This window comes from Chelmon rostratus, chromosome 7 (assembly GCF_017976325.1).
Source record: "Chelmon rostratus isolate fCheRos1 chromosome 7, fCheRos1.pri, whole genome shotgun sequence".
Classification (NCBI taxonomy): domain Eukaryota; kingdom Metazoa; phylum Chordata; class Actinopteri; order Chaetodontiformes; family Chaetodontidae; genus Chelmon; species Chelmon rostratus.
In genome coordinates, this window is record NC_055664.1 from 8946199 (window position 1) to 8968859 (window position 22661).

The following is a 22661-nucleotide window of genomic DNA, read 5'->3' on the forward strand; positions in this document are numbered from 1 at the left end:
GTGGTCAGAAAGGGTTTTGCTTTTGCTGCTTTCCCGTGCTCTTTGTAAATCTCCCTTTCCTAGCTTTGAAATTGGAAGTAAATGGGTTGTTGTTTGCCGTAAAAATGAAGAGGGGTTGATACATTTTGTGATACAATGAAGGATCTTTACTGCTACTGTTGCTTTTATTGTTATTGTTGCATGTACTGTGCACTTTGAGATTTGTATTCGAATGTAAAGTGCGTTATAAATAAAATCTATTATTATTATTATTATTAGGATTAAAAGTTTAAGTACATGAATGTATGCATATAAGTAATACAGAACAAAACAATATTTATCAACCGTATCAATTTTACCATCGGAATGTTAGGGGGACTAATTTTCACGCGGGACAACAAAGGGTTGTCTTAGTTATCCGTGCAGCATTGAATGCATCATAAGACCGGGCTCACATCACAGCAGGCGGCGACTTCAACAGCTTCGGAAAACTTAAACATGAGGGGCAATGTTTAGAAGAAGAATCGGGAGAGTCGAGAGCGTTTGTGGTGTATAACGGTGCTCCGGTGCAATCAAGTGACATTTTTGTGGCTAAGTGGTTAATGACAGATACATACCACTTTAGTCACTATGCCTTCAGAATGACAAGTAAAATTCAGGTTGTTGCGTCCTTTTAACAACCTCGGAAGTAAAAGCTAACGTTAGCTTAACGATAGTTGTTAGTTGACGATAGTTTTTTGTTTTGTTTTGTTTTGTTTTTTTAGGGTTTTGATTGTCCGCTATTCTGTCGAGATACAGTATCAGTTAACTGTCCCGACGCTAAGTTATCATCAGGTTAGCATTGACACAATATAAAGGCTAAATGCTGCGAACTCAAGACGATTTCCAAGCGATCCAGCGTGGTTAATACAGAAACGACTGTCGCTTACTTCGAGTTAAGAAAGGACTAGCAGCTGCTTGAACAGAAATAGACGCTGGACATTAACGTACCAATATTTAGGTAAGTAATGGCAACGTTTGTTAAATTCACCCTGTGCGTTTAGCGATCACGTTAGCTTGTGAAGTAACGTTTTATCGATTATGTGACATGTTACTGGTAAGATTAGTTGTCTTTTCAGAAATTAACGTTGATGTTAATATTAGTATTATGGACCCATTTGTGCGCTAACGCTATCTGGCTGCATATGGCTGCCGGACCCTTGGGTCAATGACTTAATGTTGGAGTTAAGAAAATAATTGGGAAAACACCAGCTAACTATCTTAGCTAGCTAGTTAACTACTGTAGCTGACGTCACCTGGTCTGTTACGGCTTCCTGAAACAATAGCCTTGCTGGAGGTTGTGTTTTTTGTGTTATGACTAACAGCATATGTCAACAGGCAAGTTGTGTTGCCAGGCGGATATTTATAAAGTATTTCCTGTTTGCAAAATGATAAAGACAGTGTTAAACATGACAAGTGGAAGCACCGTTTCCATTTGCCATGACACTCTGACCTGGATTGGTATGTCAACTTTAATTGCACATATGGCATCATTCCAGTATGCTGTGCTTGTTAACAGAGGAGTGTCACAGATGACAGCCAGTGTGCATGTGACATGTTTTTTGTGTCCAGAGTTGTTGTCATTTGTGGCTTATTGTTAGCTTAAGTGGATGAACTAGAATCAGCATGTGGTTGATCATGTTTCTCTTACAGGAGCTGAATGGCCTCCGTTGTTGCGGTGAAAAGTGAGAAGCGACCTGCAGCTGATTCCCAAGATGCAGACTCAAATGCAAAAAAGCCCAGGTAAGCTCAGGTGGTACCAGCTGCACACTCTGCCCATGACCTGTGCATCAGCTTTGTCAACAGGGCCGATTCATCATCTTTTGTAAGTTCCTTATTTTTGCCAATCCTAAATAAAGGTAGGTTTTAGTTCCGCACTGCATGCTAGTCTGCTTGAAAATGGTTTGTTTAACCTTCATGCTGTTGGAAGGATTTGGGACACATCGTCTCTGGAACCATCGTCACTCAATCTCTGCCTGCCCCAAAGGAAACTGCTGCCCAGCCTGAAGACCAAGCGAGCCCCCGAGCTTGTCCTGGTGATTGGCACGGGGGTAAGCTCTGCAGTGGCCCCTCAGGTCCCTGCGCTCCGCTCCTGGAAAGGCCTCATCCAGGCCTTGCTTGATGCAGCCAATGATTTTGACCTACTGGAGGAGGAGGAGAGTCGGCGTTTCCAGAAGCACATGCAGGAAGATAAGAATTTGGTGCATGTGGCGCATGACCTCATTCAGAAACTTTCCCCGGTAAGCCTGAGCCTTTTTTCTCGCTTTTCCTTTCCACACCACCCTGTTGCACATGTACAAACACATGGCAGACAGACTGCCAGCTCACTGTCCTTTCTTCAGCCAGGGTCATTTTGTTTCAACATTTATGGATTGGGGTAAGGCATCTTAATCTTATCTTCTTAAAAACCATATAGCTAATGACACAAAGCTTGTTTGTGTGGCTTTTTCTTAGAATTTATTTTTGGTGAATACAGACAAACATTTCAGTCAGGTGATGTGGAGTCACCCACACTTGCGAGACACAGGCTGTGTTTTTCTGTTTCTTATTTACCACCATTGCATTCTTCAAGGCCCCCTGAAGGGAGAAAAAACCTTGATAAAGCAAGCAAGCTGAATCACACCAGTGCAATTCTTTTTTTTAACCCCCCTAACTTAATCTAGGTTTAAAGCATATATACAGTATACCCACCTGCACTGAACTGGTTTTCTATGCACCCAAAAAAGTCTTGCAATAGACTTTTAAAAATTAACTTCAAACTGAAAGTTCATACAGATTAAGTTTTTGCTGGTGAGTAATGCGTAACGCTGCGACGAACAGCAGCCTGCATTGGAAAGAACCTCCGAAAACTATGTTTATTGAAGCAGTGGCAGCTTTTAAATGTTTGTATTATTCAGTCTGGTGCTCAGTTTGGTCGTTTGGTGTTACTAAAAACTTATGCATCAAAGTTCAGATGAACAACAACAAGCTGGACATCATATATGTGACCTCTGGTTAAGAATAGAAATTGAACCACCTGTTTTGTAGCGACATTGCAGTTGTGAATAAGGCTGCATGACTGATCATGTAAAATAGCAATTTCAGTTCATAACTCTCCACAGTCTCATTTATGTACATATTTATAGTAATTTCAGAACGCCAAGCAGTCTTCATTTCCCACTGAAGTTGCCTCAGCAGTAGATAAGACTGTGTTACACGATGCGACAGCAGAGAAGACAAACAAAAATTAATCCAGCTGTGTTAGAGATGGACCGACACGGTTAAAAACAACGCTTTGTTTTGATGAACCAACCAAAACGACAGAAAAATCCTGCTGTCTGACCATGATTCTCACACTGCATCACTATCCCCGACAAGCTTTCACACGCTGAAGAAGACTGCAACATTTATTTAACTGTTCCCTACTACTTTAGAGAAAATGGTATTGAGTGAGAAAAGACTGATTCTATTGTATTCTATTGTTACAAACAAATTGCGAGAAATGAAATGGATAAAGACATGTTTGGATTTCCATACAACTCTCCTTCTTTTTGACCGGTCTGGTCTGGAGCAGGGCTGGCAGATGGGAGCCTTAACACCATTTGCCTCCTGTGTTAGTCATGTCTCATCGCACCTTTGACATTGATAAAATGCGCTTTGTTTCAGCCCTCAGCCTGTCACAAACGGAACAAACAGCGCGTTTATGGCTTTATCCATCGCGTTTATTTCAATCCACAGTTGTGCAGGCACCAGCTCACTGCTGTTACCTACAGACATAGCAGGCTCTAGCACACTGAGGGAAAAAAAAAAAACAAGCATAGAGTAATGTGAACCTACAGACCCCCAGCCCGGATTTTCCATTCAGACATAGCTAAAGCACCACCCAAACAGCAAGCATGCAGTATGTAAGTTGGAGCGCATGAGTGTATAATGACTCCATTCACAAAACCCCACATGCAAATATTATCAATATTGCAGTTAGGCACACGTGTTAGCACTGGACCTGGACCCAAGAGAAGCAGAGTGAATCATAGTGCTCCCCCAAGCCATGTATTAGACAATATGTCATAATATGAAAATACCAGAAGAAAGCTAAACCATATGAGGGTATGAAAGAGTCCAGTTTATTCTTGTTAACAGGGGGCTGTGAGAGTTTAACCCCGTTTCTCTGGAATTGCGTATCAGACTGATTATGGCAGGGTAATGAGGGTAATCTGAAGTTAAAACTCAAAGAGACTGTTTTTGTTGTAAATCCTCTCACCTTTTGACCTCGGCAAAAACAAGGCTAATTACTACTTTGCTGACTAGTTTATTTGCTCATTTCAGGCAAAAAAAATCTAAACAGTTCACACAGGGTCAGTGGGGGAAACATTTGGCCCTTATATTGATGGTAATTTTGGTGATAATCTTATCATAAATGATAAAGCCCTCTGTGTACCTTGCTTTAAAAGGAAACCGTTTGTGGTTTATTTTCCCCAACTCAGCTGTCATTGTGAAATTACCCATGACTGTCTGTTGGAAAGGATCAGGCTTTCTGCTCTTTGTATCACAGTATTAAAGGCATTTTTCAGTAGCAACAGACCTATGAAATGTCAGCAACTGTTAATGCTGTCTATTCTACTTTGTGTTAACTTTATGCATGTCCACAATAGTGCAGTCCAGAGCTTGCATAGAACTTTGAATGAAATCAAACTAAAAATCAGTTAAGGAAGAGTATTTAGAAAACAGAGTTGTTTGCTTGTGCTTCATTTGTTTATCATTACGTAAGTCCTGAGACAGTCTAAGGACACGGTGATCAGGATGGGTGCTGTAGACACTAGATGTGGATAATGAGCTTCTTCCTGTCGAAAGGACTCCCGCTGTTTAGCCCATTAGGCCTGTGATCTCTGGAAGTGAGCAGAGCGTTTCCCTGTGCTCGGATCACCTTGGTCACTGCCGCTCTGCCCTTTGCTATTCTTAGCTGCCCAGCTCTTTTTTCCTCTGTTTTTTTACAACCGGCTCTGCCAGGTAAGGGTGAGATTTAGACCGTAAAGTCACAGCCCATAATCTCTTACCAGACTCAGGCCGCATGTGGGTTGCTACTTAAAGAGCCGTGGACAGGATCAGAGAGGGTGATGGGGTATTTGATGCTGAACAAAGTTGCCCTTGAGCAGATATTTTGAAAACTGGTGCACACACGACACACCCCTGAAGTCTCACCTGGGAGTAAGATGGGGCACTCAGATGCCAGTTGGAGCTCCAGTGGGAAGTCTTTTGAAAGCAAAGTAAAAGCATGTTGAAACCCTCTTCTCCCACATCTAAGGCCTGGAGTACATGACTTCATGAGTAGATTTCATCCAGAAGTTACTCAGCGAATCAGTCTTTAGTCAGTACACAGAATTTTTAGGTTAGAAACCGTAAATTCTCATCTTTGTTTAATAAATGGTACAGATTTTGTTTTACTACTTTTTATTCCCAGTGTGAGAGGGCAGGAGTTGAGGTAGTAAAGCCGTTTTACATGCAGCAAGACTTCAAAACCACGTGTACCTCAGAACCTAAATGTGACACTTTTCAGCCTCGGGGTCAGTGATGGCTATTTGCATGAGTTTTACTTCCTCTTGGCACATCAGGTCACAGTACTGCTGGTTGTCTGTTGCACTTCCCCATCCAGCTGTTATCATACTGCATTCAGTATTGTTTAACGGTGTTTGGCTGATGATTGATCATCCAATTCAGTATAAGTCAGTAGACATAGTCCATATGGACCTCTGTCTCGAGTGCATCATGAACTGTATCAAGTAATGTTGTCACTGTACTTTGCATGTCAAAAAGTACTGTGAAGCTCTATTATTTGTCATGTTATTTCTGATGTCACTATACATTCAGTGTTTGTAGTTTTTAAAGTATTTATGATGAACTTAAAATTTGACATTCCAGAACGACAAAACAGCTAAAGTGGATATGTACCCTTACAATAGAACAAAGACTGTGCAGTTCTTCTCCTCAAAACATCATTATTCTTATTATTCTTATTCTTTCCTGTAATTTTTTTATGTTTGTTTTTCATAGAGAACAGGCAACGTGCGATCCACATTCTTCAAGGACTGTCTGTATGAGGTGTTTGACGATTTGGAGTGCAAGATGGAGCATGCAGGCAAACACCTACTGCGCTCAGTGCTCCAGTTAATGGAGAGCGGCGCGCTGGTGCTCACTACTAACTTTGACAACCTCTTGGAGATCTATGCAGCTCATCAGGGCACCAAGCTGGAGTCTTTGGACCTGACAGATGAGAAGAAGGTAAATGGTGCTTAGATTATGCTGTGGCATTGATTGATTGATCTTTCCTGCCACAACACATCCAATCAGCTTTTTCTGACAAGTGCAAAGGTCACTAAAGAATGTGCTAAAGTAAGTTCTTTGTGTTAGGCCAGGAGTTGATATTCTGACAAATGTTCACAGGTAAATGGGCCTGAATAGTATCTTGTCCTCTGAGCATTTGGGTGAACTCACTCACCGCACTGAGTGAGTTCAGTGAAGTTACTTTCTTGGCTGGTTTTGGAGGAATTAACTTAATGCTTTGACCTGAAAGAGCCTTTTGTCTCTGGACAGGTGGAGGAAGGTTAAAGTTCTAGCCATTACTCAGGTGCTGTCAGATTTTATTGATTGGACAATATTTGCCTTTTGCTTAAGACTTCACTGAAGGGGAAGCGTGTCTTTTCCCAGTAAAACAGGTTTGCTTCACTTCTGACCAGTTTCTCCACAAAATCTCAGTTGTTCAATCATGTCATTTATGCCCTGGTTGATTTATAGTTTGTTTTATTATTCATTAAATAGAACACAAATTTGTAAGAATAAGTCAGAGCCTCTGAGAGACCTGTTGCTTTGCCCCTCAGTTCTGGTATTTATGCCTTGTCTCCATCAGGGCTAATATCCTCTGTCTGCTGTTCAGTGATTTTACTCCCTGCCCAGCCAGAACAGGATTGAGTTCAATGGACTGTTAAGTATGTGTGCGTGTGTGTGTGTGTGCGTGTGCACGCGCCTAGGTGTTGGAGTGGGCTCAGGAGAAACGGAGGTTAAGTGTTCTGCATATCCACGGTGTTTACACCAACCCCAGTGGCATTGTACTGCACCCTGCTGGCTACCAGAATGTACTGAGGAACACTGAAGTTATGGTGAGTTGCTGAGTGGTTATGTTTTTGATAAAGGACATTATTCTGCACGTGATTCTCCGGTAAATGCTGTGTAGCAGCAGTGTAGTGTGGTGTAAATGATATGGCATGCTGTGGTATTATATTATAGCATAGTACAGGGTGTAGTATCAGATTGCCTCCGTCCAAGCACTTTGATGGATTTAAATGCTTGCTTTTGTTTGAGTGTAATAACATAGATTACTTCTGGTTTAAACAGCGGGAGATCCAGAAGCTGTATGAGACCAAATCGTTCGTGTTTCTTGGCTGCGGGCGCACAGTGGACGACACAACCTTCCAGGCTCTGTTCTTAGAAGCGGTCAAACACAAGTCCGACCTGGAACACTTCATGCTTGTGCGACGGGAGGATGTGGGCGAATTCAAGAAGCTGCGCGACAACATGCTGGACAAGGGCATCAAGGTTATCTCGTATGGAGACGAGTACGGTGACCTGCCCGAGTACTTCGAGAGGCTGGCCAATGAGATCTGCAACCGTGATGTATCTACCAACGGCTGGGGTAAGGAGGCGCAGAGTCAACTGCAGCTCATTTGTGTGTCTGTTTGTGGTAGAGGACGTGTTCTGCACGTCAGGCCGATGGACGTCTTTCAACACAACTTCTGGTGATTATTTACATTTCTGCACTCCATCAATGCTGTCAAAACAGGTTCTGCTGCATTCTCCAGTAAAGACTTAGATTGGTGATATTTACAATACTTAAACTAGTTGTAGTGGAACTAGGGTACTAAGTTAAAGAATGTGCAGTAATGTATTATAATGTTAATGTTTGTGCATGTACTCTAGGAGAAGAAAAGCAGCACAAGTTTCAGCCTGGTGGATACGTTAAAATCCAGGCTGAATCACAGTTGAAGCATTAAAAGTAGCCTGGAAGCAGAGGCTAAGACCAAGTTAATCTGCCATGTTGCACACTTGATTTAGGGTATAAACTGTGGTCAGTAGTCCTATGCTTTCTTCCAGCTTCTACCTTGGAAAGGGAAATGGGATTTTTTTTCTTCAGAATCTGAGTTGCCTGCATTTTATAATTGTCTTTTTTCTCCTTACCCACAGGGTCTCCCTCACAGAATGGGGAGGAACAGCAGAATGGCTTTAACTCACAGAAAAGCCTCCTTCAAGGTTAGGACTGAATGTTTCTCTTTGACTTCAGGCAGTGGCTACTTGCAAGAGACATTTGCAGAATATTACAATAAAGCACTGTCCAGGACTCTGTTTTCTTACTGCATGCTGGTAGATAGAAAACTCGGGTCTGTTCTTGATTTTCGGTATCATAAAGGCCTGCTGGTACCCCGTTGTACAAAGATACAAGTGACTTTGCAGTATTCCAAGCATGGCAGTTGGTGGCAACATTTCAGTTGATGCTCTCTGTTTCTCAACTGTCCCTTCCTTCTCTTTTTGCCCCAGACTTTCATTCTTGACAGGCACACAGTCGGGATCAGTATCAGTCATTTTCATCCACAGCTCCGTCGAGAGATGTCTACTTTGAGTAGTAAAGTGTGGTTTCAATCAATGGATTTTAGGAATCCAGGAGCACTAACTATGGGCCATGGGAGACAGGTGTCAATTATTTTCCATTATTAGTTCTTGTTTAAAAAGGGAAAGGGGAAAACTCAACATCAATACCCAACCTCACAGTCCCACTGTACTGTATTGAAATGCTGCTCAACATTTCGGAAGCTACAGTAGAAAAAAAAGAAACTGCAGATGATTGAATGGTATGTTCTCACTTCATCTTCACAAACATGATGTGCTGCATTGACTCACTGCTTGGATTTTGACTTCCAAGAATGCGGCTGGACAAACTTGCATCACCTTGACCTGCCGACGCACCCTGTAAGAGAAGTTCTGGGTCCAAGCTGTAACACACATCACGTGCTCTTAACTGAAAACAGCCTTGTGTCGATATGTAAGGACTGTATCTGTCATGCTCAGCCCTGAAACCAGGAAAACTTGATTTGCACACTACTGGGAGGGGAATGGTATGGGTGGAAATAATGTTCCCAGTCGTAGATGGTGACTTGGCTTGTCCTCAGAAGTTCCGAAGAGTTAATGTTTTCACAGCAGAGAGGCTCCCAGCCAGTAGCTGTCACTTTGCCACTCCCGTGCAGAAAATGTTCTTTGTAAGCCTTTTTTGTATTTTTAATACTTGCATGTGTTTTCTGACATAGTATTTATAAGTACTATTTTCAAAATAAAGCTTTTGGTATCCCATTTGTCCTGTCATGTTTGCATGTCTAATAATGACAATACTGAAACTGCAACATACGGCAGAACAAGTTCCACTTTACAGGCTGTCATAGCATATAGCAGCTTTATTTAGAAATGTTTACATTCTCATAAATTAGCTCAAATCTTCTGTATAACTCTTGATTCTTTCATATTGCACTACCACAACTTACAGGGGACTGGAGATATTTAAGACTTATATTTCTTTTACAAATGAAGAGCAAATCAGAGGGGATGACACAAATAAACAGGCCAAAGAACACCAGCTGATCACACAGAGTGTGTCTTCTGAAAACCTACAGACAACCTATAAGAACTAAAAAAAAAATAACTTACAAAATATCTTTCAACTTTTCGTCAACTCTAATCTTAGGAATCAGTCTCCATTATGTAATGAAAATGTGTTAGCTATGTGTTAGGTAGGCGAGGAGCTTTGGGAGTTGACTCTCATAGAACAATTCATCCAGAACTATTGTGCCGCATTTGTGTGTTCAGTAGATGCTGATGAACTGCCCCATTTACACAGAATCAGCCTGGTCTTTACTGGAACATTTTTTTTTTTTTTTTTTTTTGATGGGCAGGTACATCTGCTAACTTCAAGTGCTGATATTCATGCCCACTCTCTGGACTTGTGTTGTAAACAGACTCAGAAGATTTCTGACCTGGACTGCCATGGTATTCTTGATGGATAACCTCTCGTGTAGTGTAAGTGTAGTGAACAGGAGAAAGATAGGCACTATGGTCACTAAGCTTTCCTCAGGCACAGGCAGGTGCTGAACCGTCATGTACAGCAAGCCTTCACAGCCTGACCTCATTGACACAAAGAAGCGAAAACTGACTGACAAAATGCTAGGTAGGGGATTTTTTTTTTGTAAGTCTTTACTGTGTAAACCAGTAATCTGATGACATTTACAACCTAGGTCCATTTAGTCAGTTAAAATGTCACTTGGGACGTGACTTCATTGTTTCAAAACTCTGAACGCTGATCTGAGGTACGTTTCAATGTAGGCCCAAAAGTTTAGAAATGATGCAAAGGGAGGCCCCTCTGGCTTTGTTGCAAAATGTTCTTTCGAAGTGCACACTTTACTGGGAGAATAAAGTCCTCTGCATGACATGAGTTCTTCATTTGATGCCAAGTAGAGAAGGGGGGGCAGGAGGATGAGATACGCAGACTAGCGGGGCTGGAACATCTCACAGCAGCGTGGCAAAGGTGTTGGCTTCGTTGCGGCGATGAATAAACAGCAGAACATGCAGCCACTTAAGCCTTCATCAGGGCACTGACCACGGCGCGGGCGTTGAGGCTGCGCAGGTCGTTGTAGGTCTGCCCTGTGCCCACAAACACAATAGGCTGGCCTGTGATGTAGGTCATGGAGATGGCAGCACCAACCTGTGGGGGAGGAATGATGACGCATGAGTGCTATCAACCTTCCGCCCAGAAATGATCCATAAATTATAAAACAGCCACAGAAACAAATCATTAACTGCTCTCAAAAGGTCAATTACAGGCCACATCACATGACTAACGCCAGATAGAGAAACAACCAAAATACCTTGTCGTCAATGGTGTCAAACTTAGTGAGAACAATCCCATCAATGAGGCGAGGCCTGTCAGACATGGAGTGGTCTGCCAGAGCCTGATTGAACTTTACCTGATGACACGAGGAAGGGAAAAGTTGAGTCAGTCACGGGTAAACTGATGACAACCGAGTTAATATGTATAGTACCAACTTTTCATCTCACTCTTACAAAGTGTAGAAGAGGAGAAACACATCTGAACGATCCTGATCACTACTCAACAAGATCATTGGAACAATACTGACCCCTGCTGGAGAGTTTAAGAATAACATCAATTTTATTCTACAGCATTTTCTTATTTAGTCATTATCACTAATAAAGGCGGATCTGAACTCTGGCATCTGTACATAGATCCCACTGCAATGTAAAGACTCAGTAACACACATGCTGCATTCCAGGTGTGTATACAGATTAAGCCATAATCATAAAACCCTGCTTCAGTCACACCAAGTTCTACCAGCTGATCACATGATTAACGCCACACATGTTAAGTCAGAATTCAGCTGTGACTTTGGAGAGTTCCTGGAAAACTTTTTCACAGATTCATGCAAGTTAAAAATGACATCGACTACTTGGCGTCAGTCATCAATTACATTTCCTCTCACTGCACGCCGTGTCTGAACAAAAAATATGAATTTGTTGGTGGTCTTACCAGTTGGTCAACTGCCTCATTTCCCACCAGAGCTTCCCCAACAAACAGCACTAGGTCTGGCATGTTGACCGCAATAAGTTTGGCCAGGGCAGTCATTAGGGGGGCGTTGTCCTGCATACGCCCAGCAGTGTCCACCAGCACCACGTCAAAGGCCTGGTTGCGGGCTGGAGGGACAAGACACAAAAGGTGTACATGAAAATTTACCATATGGATATTAAGCATTAATGGAACTCTGTTATGCACCTTATCACCACCTCTACATCCATTCTTTACAACTGAGGTATAGAAAACAAATAAATAAGGTACCACAGCTTTACATTCTCCTGGTAACCCAGCATCATGTCAACTACAAATCCTATCAGTTAATAATTATTCAACATACCATAGGCAATGGCCTCCATGGCAATTCCAGCAGCATCCTTCCCATAGCCCTTCTCATAGAGCTGGACTACTGGTTGTCCTCTGTGCTTCTCTGGAGGATGCAGAGAGTTCAGGCGGCGCTGATGAGTGCGGAGTTGCTCCACTGCCCCGGCACGAAACGTATCACAGGCTGCGATCAGCACAGTGAAACCATTCTCTATCAGCCAGAAAGAGATCTGAGCCAAGACAAAGAGAAGCGTGTTTCACGTGAAAATGCATAGGACATAATGTGGACAGGATTTTAGAGGGAGCACAAATACTTAGAAAGTTACACTGAAGAAGGGTATGCAACAACTAGAACTGGGCAGATATTCAACGTTGTTAAATATGTTTACAGATGATATTTTGACATTCAAATTCACTTTAGATTAATCTCAATTGCTGAATAAATGTTAAAAATGAATGTTTCGTTTTATTTTCTTATTTGCTTATTATTGCCCTGACATAATGCAGAACTAATTATTTCGATGTTAATTAATCTGTGTGGCCCAACCCTAACATTAACTCAAATGGAAACATCTTTTTCACCACAATTTAGGTCAAGCACTGAACTGAGGGATCCATCTAAAAAAGGCTGTGTAACAGCACTGGGGAGCCTTTGGCGGCCTGTGAGACCATTTGATCCAGCCTGCGAGGCAACTCATAAATACAACAGTAGACAACACATTCTTCTGAGTGGTCCATGAATGCAACGCAGGCGCAGTGCTTGTTATCACGTCAATGCATCACTGTGACTGTCAACAAAGTGAGAGGGAAAGTGAGTGGAAAGTCAGTAAAACTCAGCGAGCTCGGTGTCTGTGTGATCTGGCCATTGTGGTGGTCATTCACATGTGCCTCTCAGAGCTGAACCTCAAACTCCAGAAGGTTCTCAGCTTTGGAAAGTGAAAACATTTGATGTGAAATTAAAGCTGTGGTAAGTGCAACTGGAAAGAGGAAACACTGCAAGAACAAAAGCCTGCTGTGACATCTGAATATGCTGCTGAGAGTGAAAACTCCTTCAGGCATTCGGTGAGAAGTTTCTGGGTGCGAAAGTAAACAAAAGGAACTGAACATATTTTCACCCTTTAATGTGGAACCAGTGGATGCGCCCGATTACTCTTTTCACAACTGACTCTAGCAAAAGTTGTCTCTCTCTCTGGTGCTCTCCACCATTCTGACATCAGACACCTCATCTAAGAGAAGCAGTTCCAGTCAATGCAGACGTTAGTATAATAAGCTTCTCAGGTGCTGCCATATCACCGGTTACAACTCACCTTGGCCAGGTTGGTGGATTTCCCAACTCCATTGACACCACAGAAAGTAATGACGAAAGGCCGTCGCTGGCTCTGCGCTTCCATGACATCTCTCAGAATATCCACCCTTCGCTTGGGCTGCAGGATCTGCACCAGTGAGTCCTGCAGGGCCTGCTTTACTGTTGAGGCCACAGCTATAAACAGTAACACACAAAAAGTTTTGTTAGGGTTATTCTACATGCTATACTGCTATTAACTAACACACATGAACAGTTACAATAACACCATTATAGTTATTATATATAGCTTTTGGACTAGGGTAAGGGCACCACAAAGGGTCATCCCATTGGCTCCTATTCCATTTACATCCCACTGAATCATTACCTCCAACACACCCAGACATCTAATAAGTAAATTCGGATATACCAAAAGCATGGATTACTCTTAAACACAAACAATAATTAGTTTACAGAATGACCATACACCTGCTAACGCTGATGTTACAACAATATTTTGCTACATATATTTTCAAAACTATCCAACTCATAGTGAAAGTACGCTTTTCAAGGCCAGAGAGGTTACACACTGCATTGTAACCAATCCTCACACCAAACATAAAACCTTTTAAGGAAGTGGCTGAGGATCTATAGTCTGTTGTGGGTATGTTAATGAGATGTGAAAGTTTACTTACTGGTGAACGTGCCCATGACTTTGCCCTCCAGTTTTTTGGCTACAGAGTCACAGAGCTGGGAGGCAATGTCGGCTGCTACATTCTTTGCTACAGAATCATAAAGTAGAATAATGAATAGCAGACAATGCACTTTTAAATGTATAAATATAAATTAAGAAGGCAAGCGAGAGAGAGAGAGATGTGGTAACATACCGATGAGGTGGTCCCTCATCTTATCCAGCACTGACTCCATGTCCTCTCGGGTCAGGCTCTTGGACCCAACCAGGCCCTTCAGCATCCCAAACATGCCCCCAAAACCGCCACCCTTTTTGGAGCTGAAATCCACAAACAAATGCTGTAATAACATATAATAATATACCCCTTAGCAATAATCCAAAAATTAAACTAAATTATAATTAACTAAACAAACACTACCTTACACTTACCCTGTCTTGCTTGTTTCACTGACAACCACTCTCTCTTCTTCCTCCTCCATCTCCTCTTCTTCACTGGACTCATAATCCACAGACAGCAGGTCACCCTTCATGGAGTTTAGCTGCATCCCCTGAAACACATCCAGGACATTAAGAACTTGCCAACAGACCCTTTACTTTTCAACATTAATGTGACTACAGATATCTCTGCAACTAGAAACATGTTAGGACTGGAATGGAGTGGAGTGGAGTGGAGGGAGTACGTACTGGGTCAGTTTGTGCTTCCTGCATCTGTTCGTGACCATTTGAGGAACCGTCTCCATTCCTTTCGCTGTAGTCCAGGTCCTTGGTGCTGCTACCACCCATGTCCCAAACACGCCTTTGTTTCTCCTTCGGCTTCTGAGGCTTTGGGGACTTACTGTGAATAGGATGACAGAATACCAGAATTAAGCAGTCTGAAATTAGAAATTAGACATACTTGAAACTGGGAGACTGACAGAAGAACTCTTAGCTATTCTAAAAAACAAAATGAAGAGGATCCACTTGGGGATCAAAACTGTGCACGTTGCTGAAATGGGCCTTCCACAGTCTTGATAAAGGGCAAGTAGAATGTGCCTAAATCAAAATATACCTGTATGGATGGCATTTATTTTAATTATATCTTGTTTGACTTTCACAAATGCATTTTCTTTTACCTGGGTTTTTCAATAGGTACCACCATGCGCTTGCGAAAGAATTCCTCTCTCTTCTTCTGCATGATCTCCTCAGGAGTCAAGCCCTGGTTACCATTCTCAACCTTCTTCTGCCCAGAGGATATGGTCTTGCCTTGATCTGCTTTGACAGGCTCAGCTGCAGGAGCTGGAAAAGATTGGCATATCAAATCAAGTCAGGATTGAGATTATGGTAGCAATTTAGACTGAGCTACTTTAAAACAACCAATCAACAGCACTCACCCTCCTTTTTGGTATTTTTATTCTTTTTGCCACCCTGTTCCTTGCCTTTGTCCCCACCCTTCGTCTCAATCATTGACTTCACAGTTTTTTGGGATTTCTCGGACTCCTTAAAGGTCCGCATGGGGACGTAGCTCCGAGCTTTGCTGCTGTCCTCCGCTTCTCTTTTGGCACACATTAAATATATGTCAGCATAGGCAGGACAAAAAAAAAAAGATTGTGGTCAATGAAGCATCTTTGAATGCTGCTGAAATAAACGTTTAAACTTCATTGGACTGATTTTTATTTATATAGGAAATACATTTTGACATCAGCTGAAGTTCTTCATTGTAAGAAAACACCTCCACCTGTGAGCAGGATTTACCTAAGAAGCATCTTGAAGTCATCCTCGAACTCATAGTTGTTGTTGAGAAGCTTCAAAGCCCCCTTTTGCTCCAGCTCATTCTTGTAACGATCCCTGAAATGGAGCTGAACGTCATCTATGAACTTGTCCACATACGTCAGCGTCAGGATCTTTTGAAAACCCACCTGGACAAGGAGGGAAGAGAAGAGTGACCCTCAACATGAAATGTTCCTCTCAGGTTTGTAGTGCACCCTTCAGTGGTGTTTGATAGTAATCAGTAAAGTGTGCAGCTGAGAGACTTACCACAAAAATTAACTCAAACTCATTATCGAGCTTGTATTTAAGACTCAGGGCCTCGTGAGTGAATGAATTGTTCCCACTTCGCTCCTGTAAAATGACACACAGCGTCGATATGTCAACACGAGCTAAACACACATGTCGTTGCTATTACAGCCAGCCTTCTGTGTCTTCCTAACAATGTGACAGACGCCAGTGTAGAAGAAACTATATCAAGACGGAGCTTACAATTCACAAAAATGTGTTTTTTATGCTATTTGCACCTCCAAAGTAGCTTGTTTAGTACAATAACGTTACGCAATTAGCTAACGTTTGCTACCTATTAGCATTAGCTACCCACACCATACGGCGAGTTAGCCAGACAACTGTCACAGGGTTTTAACATGTCGTTATATCCCACCTGAAGGATCACGGAGCGGATCAAGGCGTTGACAGGCCCAGTGAAGGATTCAGTGACCCCGGCTCCCTGAAAGCACCACAACACTATCCCCCCTTTGCTGAAGATGGTGAAGAAATCTAGCATCTTGCCACCACGTATCTAGATTAAAAAACAGACACACACGGAGAAAGAAGGTGAAGCGGAAAGCCTGCGATAAATGAGTGGCCCTGTAAACCTTGAAAGTGTTAGCGCCTATTCTTCAAATTCTTAAAGCTCACCAGATAATACTTAAATAGATAATAAATTTCCCCCACGGGTAAAATCCACCACCGGAGCAACACTGTTTTCGACACGTCAGATGCAGAACCGGAAAACGACGCTCTCTTCCGGCGGTTTTTTTCTTCCTGAATTTCGCGCATGCGCAGCTTCATTGGACGAATCTTTCAGTGCCGTTTTGCTGAGGGAGGAGGCGTTTTAACCGTACCACTCTTTAAATACTGTATATTACTTAGTGAAACCAGTGTGTTGAGTAAATGTAAACAAGTACATTTGCGCAAGTACATTTGCTCAGTGCAAATTTGATTTGGTCACTGACCGTAATTTATACTTACGTGAGTATTTTTATCATCTTCTGCTTTACTCTTCTTGTCCACTATATTTCAGTGGGAAATTTGTAATTTCTCTGTCACATTTGTAGAAGGGACTCTTTGTTTGCCGTTTTTTATATCTCGAGCGAAAAACGCACGACTCTATTCTTTTTTTTAACTTAGTTTTTATTTCAGTTTCATTCAGATCATATATACAAAATCACATTCATCATATCTGCTATTTTTTCTTTTTTCCCCCCTCAAGGCTCTATTCTAATTCAATTTTAATTTAGTTGGTCATGTTACACTGGGCTGGCCAGGGATCACACTTTTAATAGTCCCTTCAGATGGAAGCTACAGCATGGTTTTCTAGATTTGTAGCTACAAACACAACATTTTACCACCTTGGCTTCGTTTTTTCCCCTTAATGTTCCGTATACGATCTCTGTATGAGGTCAATTAAGCGTATCCTGTCTTACGGTATCTTACACATTATTTGTCAAGGAAGAACACTCTATGTAGCTGCAGTGTTTGGTGCATGTTTGATAAATGTTGTTTGTTTTCTACATACAAGTGTCTTACGTCATTTATTGTTTGTATGACAGAACCTTTTCTACAAAACAGAAAGGAATAACCTGGTCAAGACAATAAAAAAGAGTCACATACAACGCACATTTGAATATGGAATATGTAAAATATTTAATTTTGTATGTAAAACACATGCACAATAAATTGGTCAGTCTCGTCGGCTGGCTTTGGCTTATGACAAATCTATGGTTGTGGATTATAAAGGCCATGTTGTCCTTCCTGTGGCTATCTTTATAATAGGATAATACTGCCCATATTAAAAAGTAGTCCCATTGTAGCCTTTGAAATATTCTTTGATTAAACATCAGCAGGACTCAGCTATACACTATTTAATTTATTTGTTCATACACATCCTTTTGATAAAGGGTTAACTACATGCTCAGTCATGTATAAAATTTGAAACAGTTTGCATTTGAAGATTTACTGCACATGTTGAGGCGTCACTTTCAGCAGTTACCAACTTCCTCTTTTTTCTGGTGATGTCAGGAGCAGTTGACGAATTTCTCTCATTCTCTTTGTTACATTCTGCTGCTGTCATTGGTTTATGTCAAATTGTTGCAACACTTACTTCTCCAGCTACGGCGTCTTAGTAACTTGTGTATGGGGAAGAGACAATCCTTTATTTACCGGAAGCATTTTGCCAAAGTCCTGAACAGACATGATGATGATAACAAAATGCAGGGTAAGTTAAGTTTTCAACACAAAACTCATCTTTATCTGTTTGAATACTATTCTTTACTTTTTCCTTTTCTCTTGTTTCATTTCCTGCTTCCATAGTTTTAGGTCCTATAGTTGGACTAAGACAGATTCATATCAAAATGTACAATCTAGTCAGAAATATTTATAGTTTGTCTTTCTTGTTTCAGGCTGGTTCCAGAAACTCTTCAAATCAAAAATATCTTCATCAGGACAATCTGGACAAGAGGCAAAAGTAACGAAAAGCTCGGTGTCTCCTGTCAACAGTGTATCACCTTCATCTGCATTATTCTGTTCCTCGTCATCATCGTCTCCAGGGACAACTCCATCTAAACCGCTACAGTCACAATCTGCTCTGAGCTCAGCGCTGCGATGGAGCCGAAAGTATGACGTGTTTGTGTGCCACAGCTCTGTGGACAGTGACAGTGAAGAGGCTGGACGACTGGTCTCTTTCCTGGAGGCGCCACCACGTAGCCTTAGGTGCTTTCTACGACAGAGGGATGACTGTCCAGGAAGTGCAATTTCCACAGAGCTATGCCAGGCTGTGCAGAACAGCCACTTATGGGCTCTGCTTATCACTCCCAATTTCCTGCAGGATGATTGGTGCAGTTATATGATGCACCAGGTGCTGGCAGAGGGTCCTATGTCCAATCGCATTATTCCCCTAGTTCTGAACCTGTCCCGCTCTCAGTATCCTCAGGAACTGAAGTTCTTCTTCTACATAGACCTGACTAACCTGGACCGAGGTTATACTGTCCTCAACAAGACTGTGCTCAAATGTGAGTAGTGGAAAAAATATGTTCTTTGTGTGAGGTTCATAAACAGTTTTAGTCCCAAATTTAAAATGATGTGTGCTGAAATCAAACTGTTTATTTTTTCCTTTCCTGAGTGTGTCAAATTGGAAATTTGGTTCTTGTGAACTCTGAAAAAAAGATGGCAACCTGCAAATGAGAGCACAGTTTTAGAGGGTGAGCCACCCTTAATAATCTCCTCTTGTTTTCTGTCCTTCCAGACCTGGAAGACCTAGTTAAAAATGAGCAGACACTTGACTGCAACATGGACAGCTCTAGCAACGTATTAAGTGAACAGGATGGCTCAAAAAAAGATGAGCAACCCTGCTGAGATGTCAATTCCACTGGAATTGAGCAATTAAGAAGAGCGATGGAAGTTTCCCTGACGATTGCTTTGATCATCATCCTGGGTAATTAAAGATTATGTTAAAGGGCAAGAGACTCTGAATGGAAAACACTACTGCTATTTACCGAAGTCCACTTTGGTGAATGTGGCTCACGATGAATGATAATAATCTGGTCCCTGTCCATCTTGGTCCCTGTCCATCTTCTAACTAGTGTTTGTAGTGTTTGTTATTGTTTTTCTGTCATAATTTCATTTGGTTGAATCAGTTAGACTGCTTTATGCTTACTGAGACTTGGTTAAGTCCGGGTCACTGTGTTGCTTTAAGTAACACATGTCCCCCTGGTTTTAAATATTTTCACCAGCCCAAGCTTTCAGGTCGTGGTGATGTATGATTCATTTCAAATGTTCCTCATACTCTCTCGGGAACTTCCCTTCATTTGAATTACTTGGTTTATGATAAATGGCATGACCTCTTTACTGTCTGTTTTAGACCCCCAGAATCTGGGTCTGGCCTTACCTAGGAACCCTCTGATCTTTTAGCTATTACTTTGCTCTGAGTTTAGGTGATTCCTCAACATGTGTGCTGCTGCTCTGGTTCCTCTTTTACAATGGATTTTACGGACATTGGGAAATCTTTTAATATTACATAGTCAGTTGAGGGTTCTGCTTACGACATTGTTCTCTCCTCTGGATCGACTCTTGAAACTGGCTAGCTTGTGTTTCTAATCACAAAGCTATTTTTCTTAAGGCCCTCCTTCCACCTTCCACACACACACACACACACACATATATGTGTGTGTGTGTAGTGTAGTCTAGTGGTGTCATATGAAATTCTGAAAGAACTACTGTCCACTTATCAAAAAGCAGTAAAAGAATCCAGGTTTTTATCCTTGCCCTCCTCCTTCTTCACAAACAAAATAAATTCAGTCAAACTCCTAATTGGTAAAGCCTTCGTCACATTCTTTAGATGTTATGCCTGTCAGACTTCTGCATGAGGCTTTTAGCAATGCAGGTCCCACTATCTTATCGATCATAAATAGTCCTCTGTCCACTCGCTATGTTCCTTCCCCCTTAACTTCTGAAGAAGAAGGTTGTTTACTTAACGATTAATTTATGTGTTCATGATATGTTTACGTCGTAGCACTTAAACCAACCTGATTAAAGTAACAAATAATCTTTTACTTGCGGCTGATACTGGAGATCGTTCGATTTTAGTTCTTTTCAGTCTCAGCTGAGTATTTGACACAGCTGATAAGTCTATTCTACTGGAGCACCCTGAAGAATGGGTCTCCATCAAGGATACCGCTATAGACTGGTTTCAATCTCATATGTCAAACAGAACTTTTTTGGTTCTGGTTGTTGATGCCTTCTCTTCTGGCCTGTCTGACCTGTGGTGCTCCCCAAGGCTCCATCCTTGGTCCCCTGATCTCTGTGTTTACATGGTGCCTCAGGGATATATCATAAATAAACAGAATTCTGTACAATTGTTTTGTGGATGTGTAGTGTGTAAGCAGTGAAAGCAATTTGCATTAAATGAAAACAAATCTGAAATCATTCTTTTTGGACTTCCAAAGTCTATCCCAACTTTGCAACAACATCTTGGCTCCCTGTCTACAAATGCTGAACCTGTACCCAGAAACCCAGGAGTAATATTTGACAGTGACCTTTCATTTTAAAAACTAGTCACGAAAGTCCTTCAGTCATGCAAAAATCAGGTCTGACCTCTCTCAGATCAATCTCAAGAAGGTCATACATGCTTTTGTGTCATCTCAGTTAGATTATTGTACTTCAGTGTACTCAAGATTGAACCAAAACAACTATCACATGCATTCAGCTGGTACAATATGCAGTATTTAACAAATACTGTATCAGTCGTGTTTTAGCCTCTCTTCACTGGCTAAAGAGTAAAGTTTAGAACTGATTTTAAGATTTTGCGGACTGTTGACTATTTTTTAAATAAAAGTGTATTATTTTTTATTATTATTCTTTTATCATATCATGTTTTGAATTAAAGCAAAGTTAAGCTATAGTGTTGTTGCTTGGACTTTTCCTCTTTTTTGTGCAGAACCAGCACTGGACACACGTTCATACTGAAACAGCAGTTTGCACTATCCGCCATTAACGAGCATATATTGATGGACTTTGTGCTCACAGTCTTATCTTGTCGCATATAATTTAGTTGCACAGAAACTGCAGCCCATAAGTTAAGTTTCTGACAAAAGCTACTAAAGCACCATAAAATAACTTGATCCTCCTTTTAACTGAGTAGTAAAATGAGACTGTACACTGCAGAATGAAAATATTTGATACAAATTGTATTTTGTTGTGTTGTTGTATTGTATATAATAGAGAGGAAGGAGATTCCACTCATGAAAGTGTGATCTCAGCACTGTCTATTTACGCTTACGGTTAAGCTTTTACCATAAATGACAATTCTTTGAAAAAGTCTATGTGTCTTGTATGTGTGTGTTTGTGTGTGTGAAAGAAAGAGCAACATTAAAAGTGCCGCTGACACGCTTATAACAGTCTGCTGACAGCTGCATGGCCCCTTTATTGATCTGGACTGAAAGAAAGAATAGATATACTGTGTACTTTAACCTTCTTTTTATTTTCCGTGTACTTCCTCAACTCTGAAACACAGCAAGACTAATGGTTCTGTTCTGCAAACTGAACATGTTGAGGAGTTGGAGGCAACTTATTGAACAAACTGAAACATAACATTTATAATCCTATCCTATCCTATCCTATTTTTAATTTTAATTTTTTTTGTTGACCAGGTGTTTTTTTCTCCATCTGCCTCCAGGAAGTGCTACGTGTTCTCTTTTTGATTATTTTTATTAATGGTGTATCAACCTCCCACTTCCCCATCCCCCTAAACAACAGCAGACATTTAGGACCACAATGAAAGTCCCCTGATAATCGCCTCTTTTGTGGCGTGCCAACATTGTAACATAAAAAATTTAGACTAATATCTGAAAGGCACAGATGTTCTATGAGGCTTTTGTTGTTACTGTAACAAATCCTCCTCAAGATACACACACACAGATTGAGCTTACTGACTTCTGAGGGAAGCAGTTTCACTTTTTCCATACTTACTTAAATTATGCATAAACTTAGCATTCATGTAATTAATAGCCAAGACATATGTATTATAGAGATTTAGCTATCTTTTATTTTCAGACGAGAAGCTGCAATCTGTTATTTGTTGAAATAAATAGCAGGGTTCAGTGTATGGTTGTGTTATTCATAGCAGCAGGATCTGGTCAGAAAAACATGAGTTGACAATGGGACCCCTATCA

The 22661-nt window shown here is 41.3% G+C and overlaps 3 protein-coding genes across 3 annotated transcripts; 2 read left to right on the plus strand and 1 right to left on the minus strand.

Annotated features, from left to right (window-relative positions):
- Positions 1-454: 454 nt before the first annotated feature.
- On the plus strand, positions 455-9381 carry fam118b (family with sequence similarity 118 member B). The gene is made up of 8 exons (XM_041940377.1): positions 455-979; positions 1672-1761; positions 2006-2258; positions 6046-6273; positions 7020-7148; positions 7384-7681; positions 8230-8295; positions 8581-9381. The coding sequence occupies exons 2-8, from the start codon at positions 1679-1681 to the stop codon at positions 8592-8594; spliced, it is 1071 nt and encodes a 356-aa protein (XP_041796311.1). The 5' UTR covers positions 455-979; positions 1672-1678; the 3' UTR covers positions 8595-9381.
- A 92-nt stretch (positions 9382-9473) lies between these two features.
- srpra (SRP receptor subunit alpha) lies at positions 9474-16736 on the minus strand. The gene is made up of 15 exons (XM_041940376.1): positions 16633-16736; positions 16376-16513; positions 15982-16065; positions 15700-15863; positions 15339-15499; positions 15081-15243; positions 14653-14803; positions 14398-14516; positions 14165-14286; positions 13973-14059; positions 13303-13475; positions 12012-12225; positions 11630-11793; positions 10953-11051; positions 9474-10789 (listed from the first exon to the last, which is right to left on the minus strand). The coding sequence occupies exons 2-15, from the start codon at positions 16496-16498 to the stop codon at positions 10661-10663; spliced, it is 1953 nt and encodes a 650-aa protein (XP_041796310.1). The 5' UTR covers positions 16499-16513; positions 16633-16736; the 3' UTR covers positions 9474-10660.
- An 87-nt stretch (positions 16737-16823) lies between these two features.
- LOC121609116 (toll/interleukin-1 receptor domain-containing adapter protein-like) lies at positions 16824-21781 on the plus strand. The gene is made up of 4 exons (XM_041940666.1): positions 16824-16965; positions 18106-18211; positions 18396-19004; positions 19238-21781. Exons 2-4 carry the CDS (start codon positions 18130-18132, stop codon positions 19345-19347), a joined length of 801 nt encoding a protein of 266 aa, XP_041796600.1. The 5' UTR covers positions 16824-16965; positions 18106-18129; the 3' UTR covers positions 19348-21781.
- The last annotated feature ends 880 nt before the right edge of the window (positions 21782-22661 follow it).

Bases quoted from the DNA above. Each gene is read 5' to 3' on its own strand.
- fam118b (XM_041940377.1), top strand. From the start codon at position 1,679: ATGGCCTCCGTTGTTGCGGTGAAAAGTGAGAAGCGACCTGCAGCTGAT. The intron at 1,762-2,005 runs GTAAGCTCAGGT...CCTGCCCCAAAG, and splicing joins TCAAATGCAAAAAAGCCCAG to GAAACTGCTGCCCAGCCTGA. The intron at 7,149-7,383 runs GTGAGTTGCTGA...TGGTTTAAACAG, and splicing joins TGAGGAACACTGAAGTTATG to CGGGAGATCCAGAAGCTGTA.
- srpra (XM_041940376.1), bottom strand. From the start codon at position 16,498: ATGCTAGATTTCTTCACCATCTTCAGCAAAGGGGGGATAGTGTTGTGG. The intron at 15,864-15,981 runs GTAAGTCTCTCA...CTCCTTGTCCAG, and splicing joins AGTTTGAGTTAATTTTTGTG to GTGGGTTTTCAAAAGATCCT. The intron at 14,517-14,652 runs GTACGTACTCCC...GATGTGTTTCAG, and splicing joins AGGAAGCACAAACTGACCCA to GGGATGCAGCTAAACTCCAT.
- LOC121609116 (XM_041940666.1), top strand. From the start codon at position 18,130: ATGGGGAAGAGACAATCCTTTATTTACCGGAAGCATTTTGCCAAAGTC. The intron at 18,212-18,395 runs GTAAGTTAAGTT...TTCTTGTTTCAG, and splicing joins TGATGATAACAAAATGCAGG to GCTGGTTCCAGAAACTCTTC. The intron at 19,005-19,237 runs GTGAGTAGTGGA...CTGTCCTTCCAG, and splicing joins CAACAAGACTGTGCTCAAAT to ACCTGGAAGACCTAGTTAAA.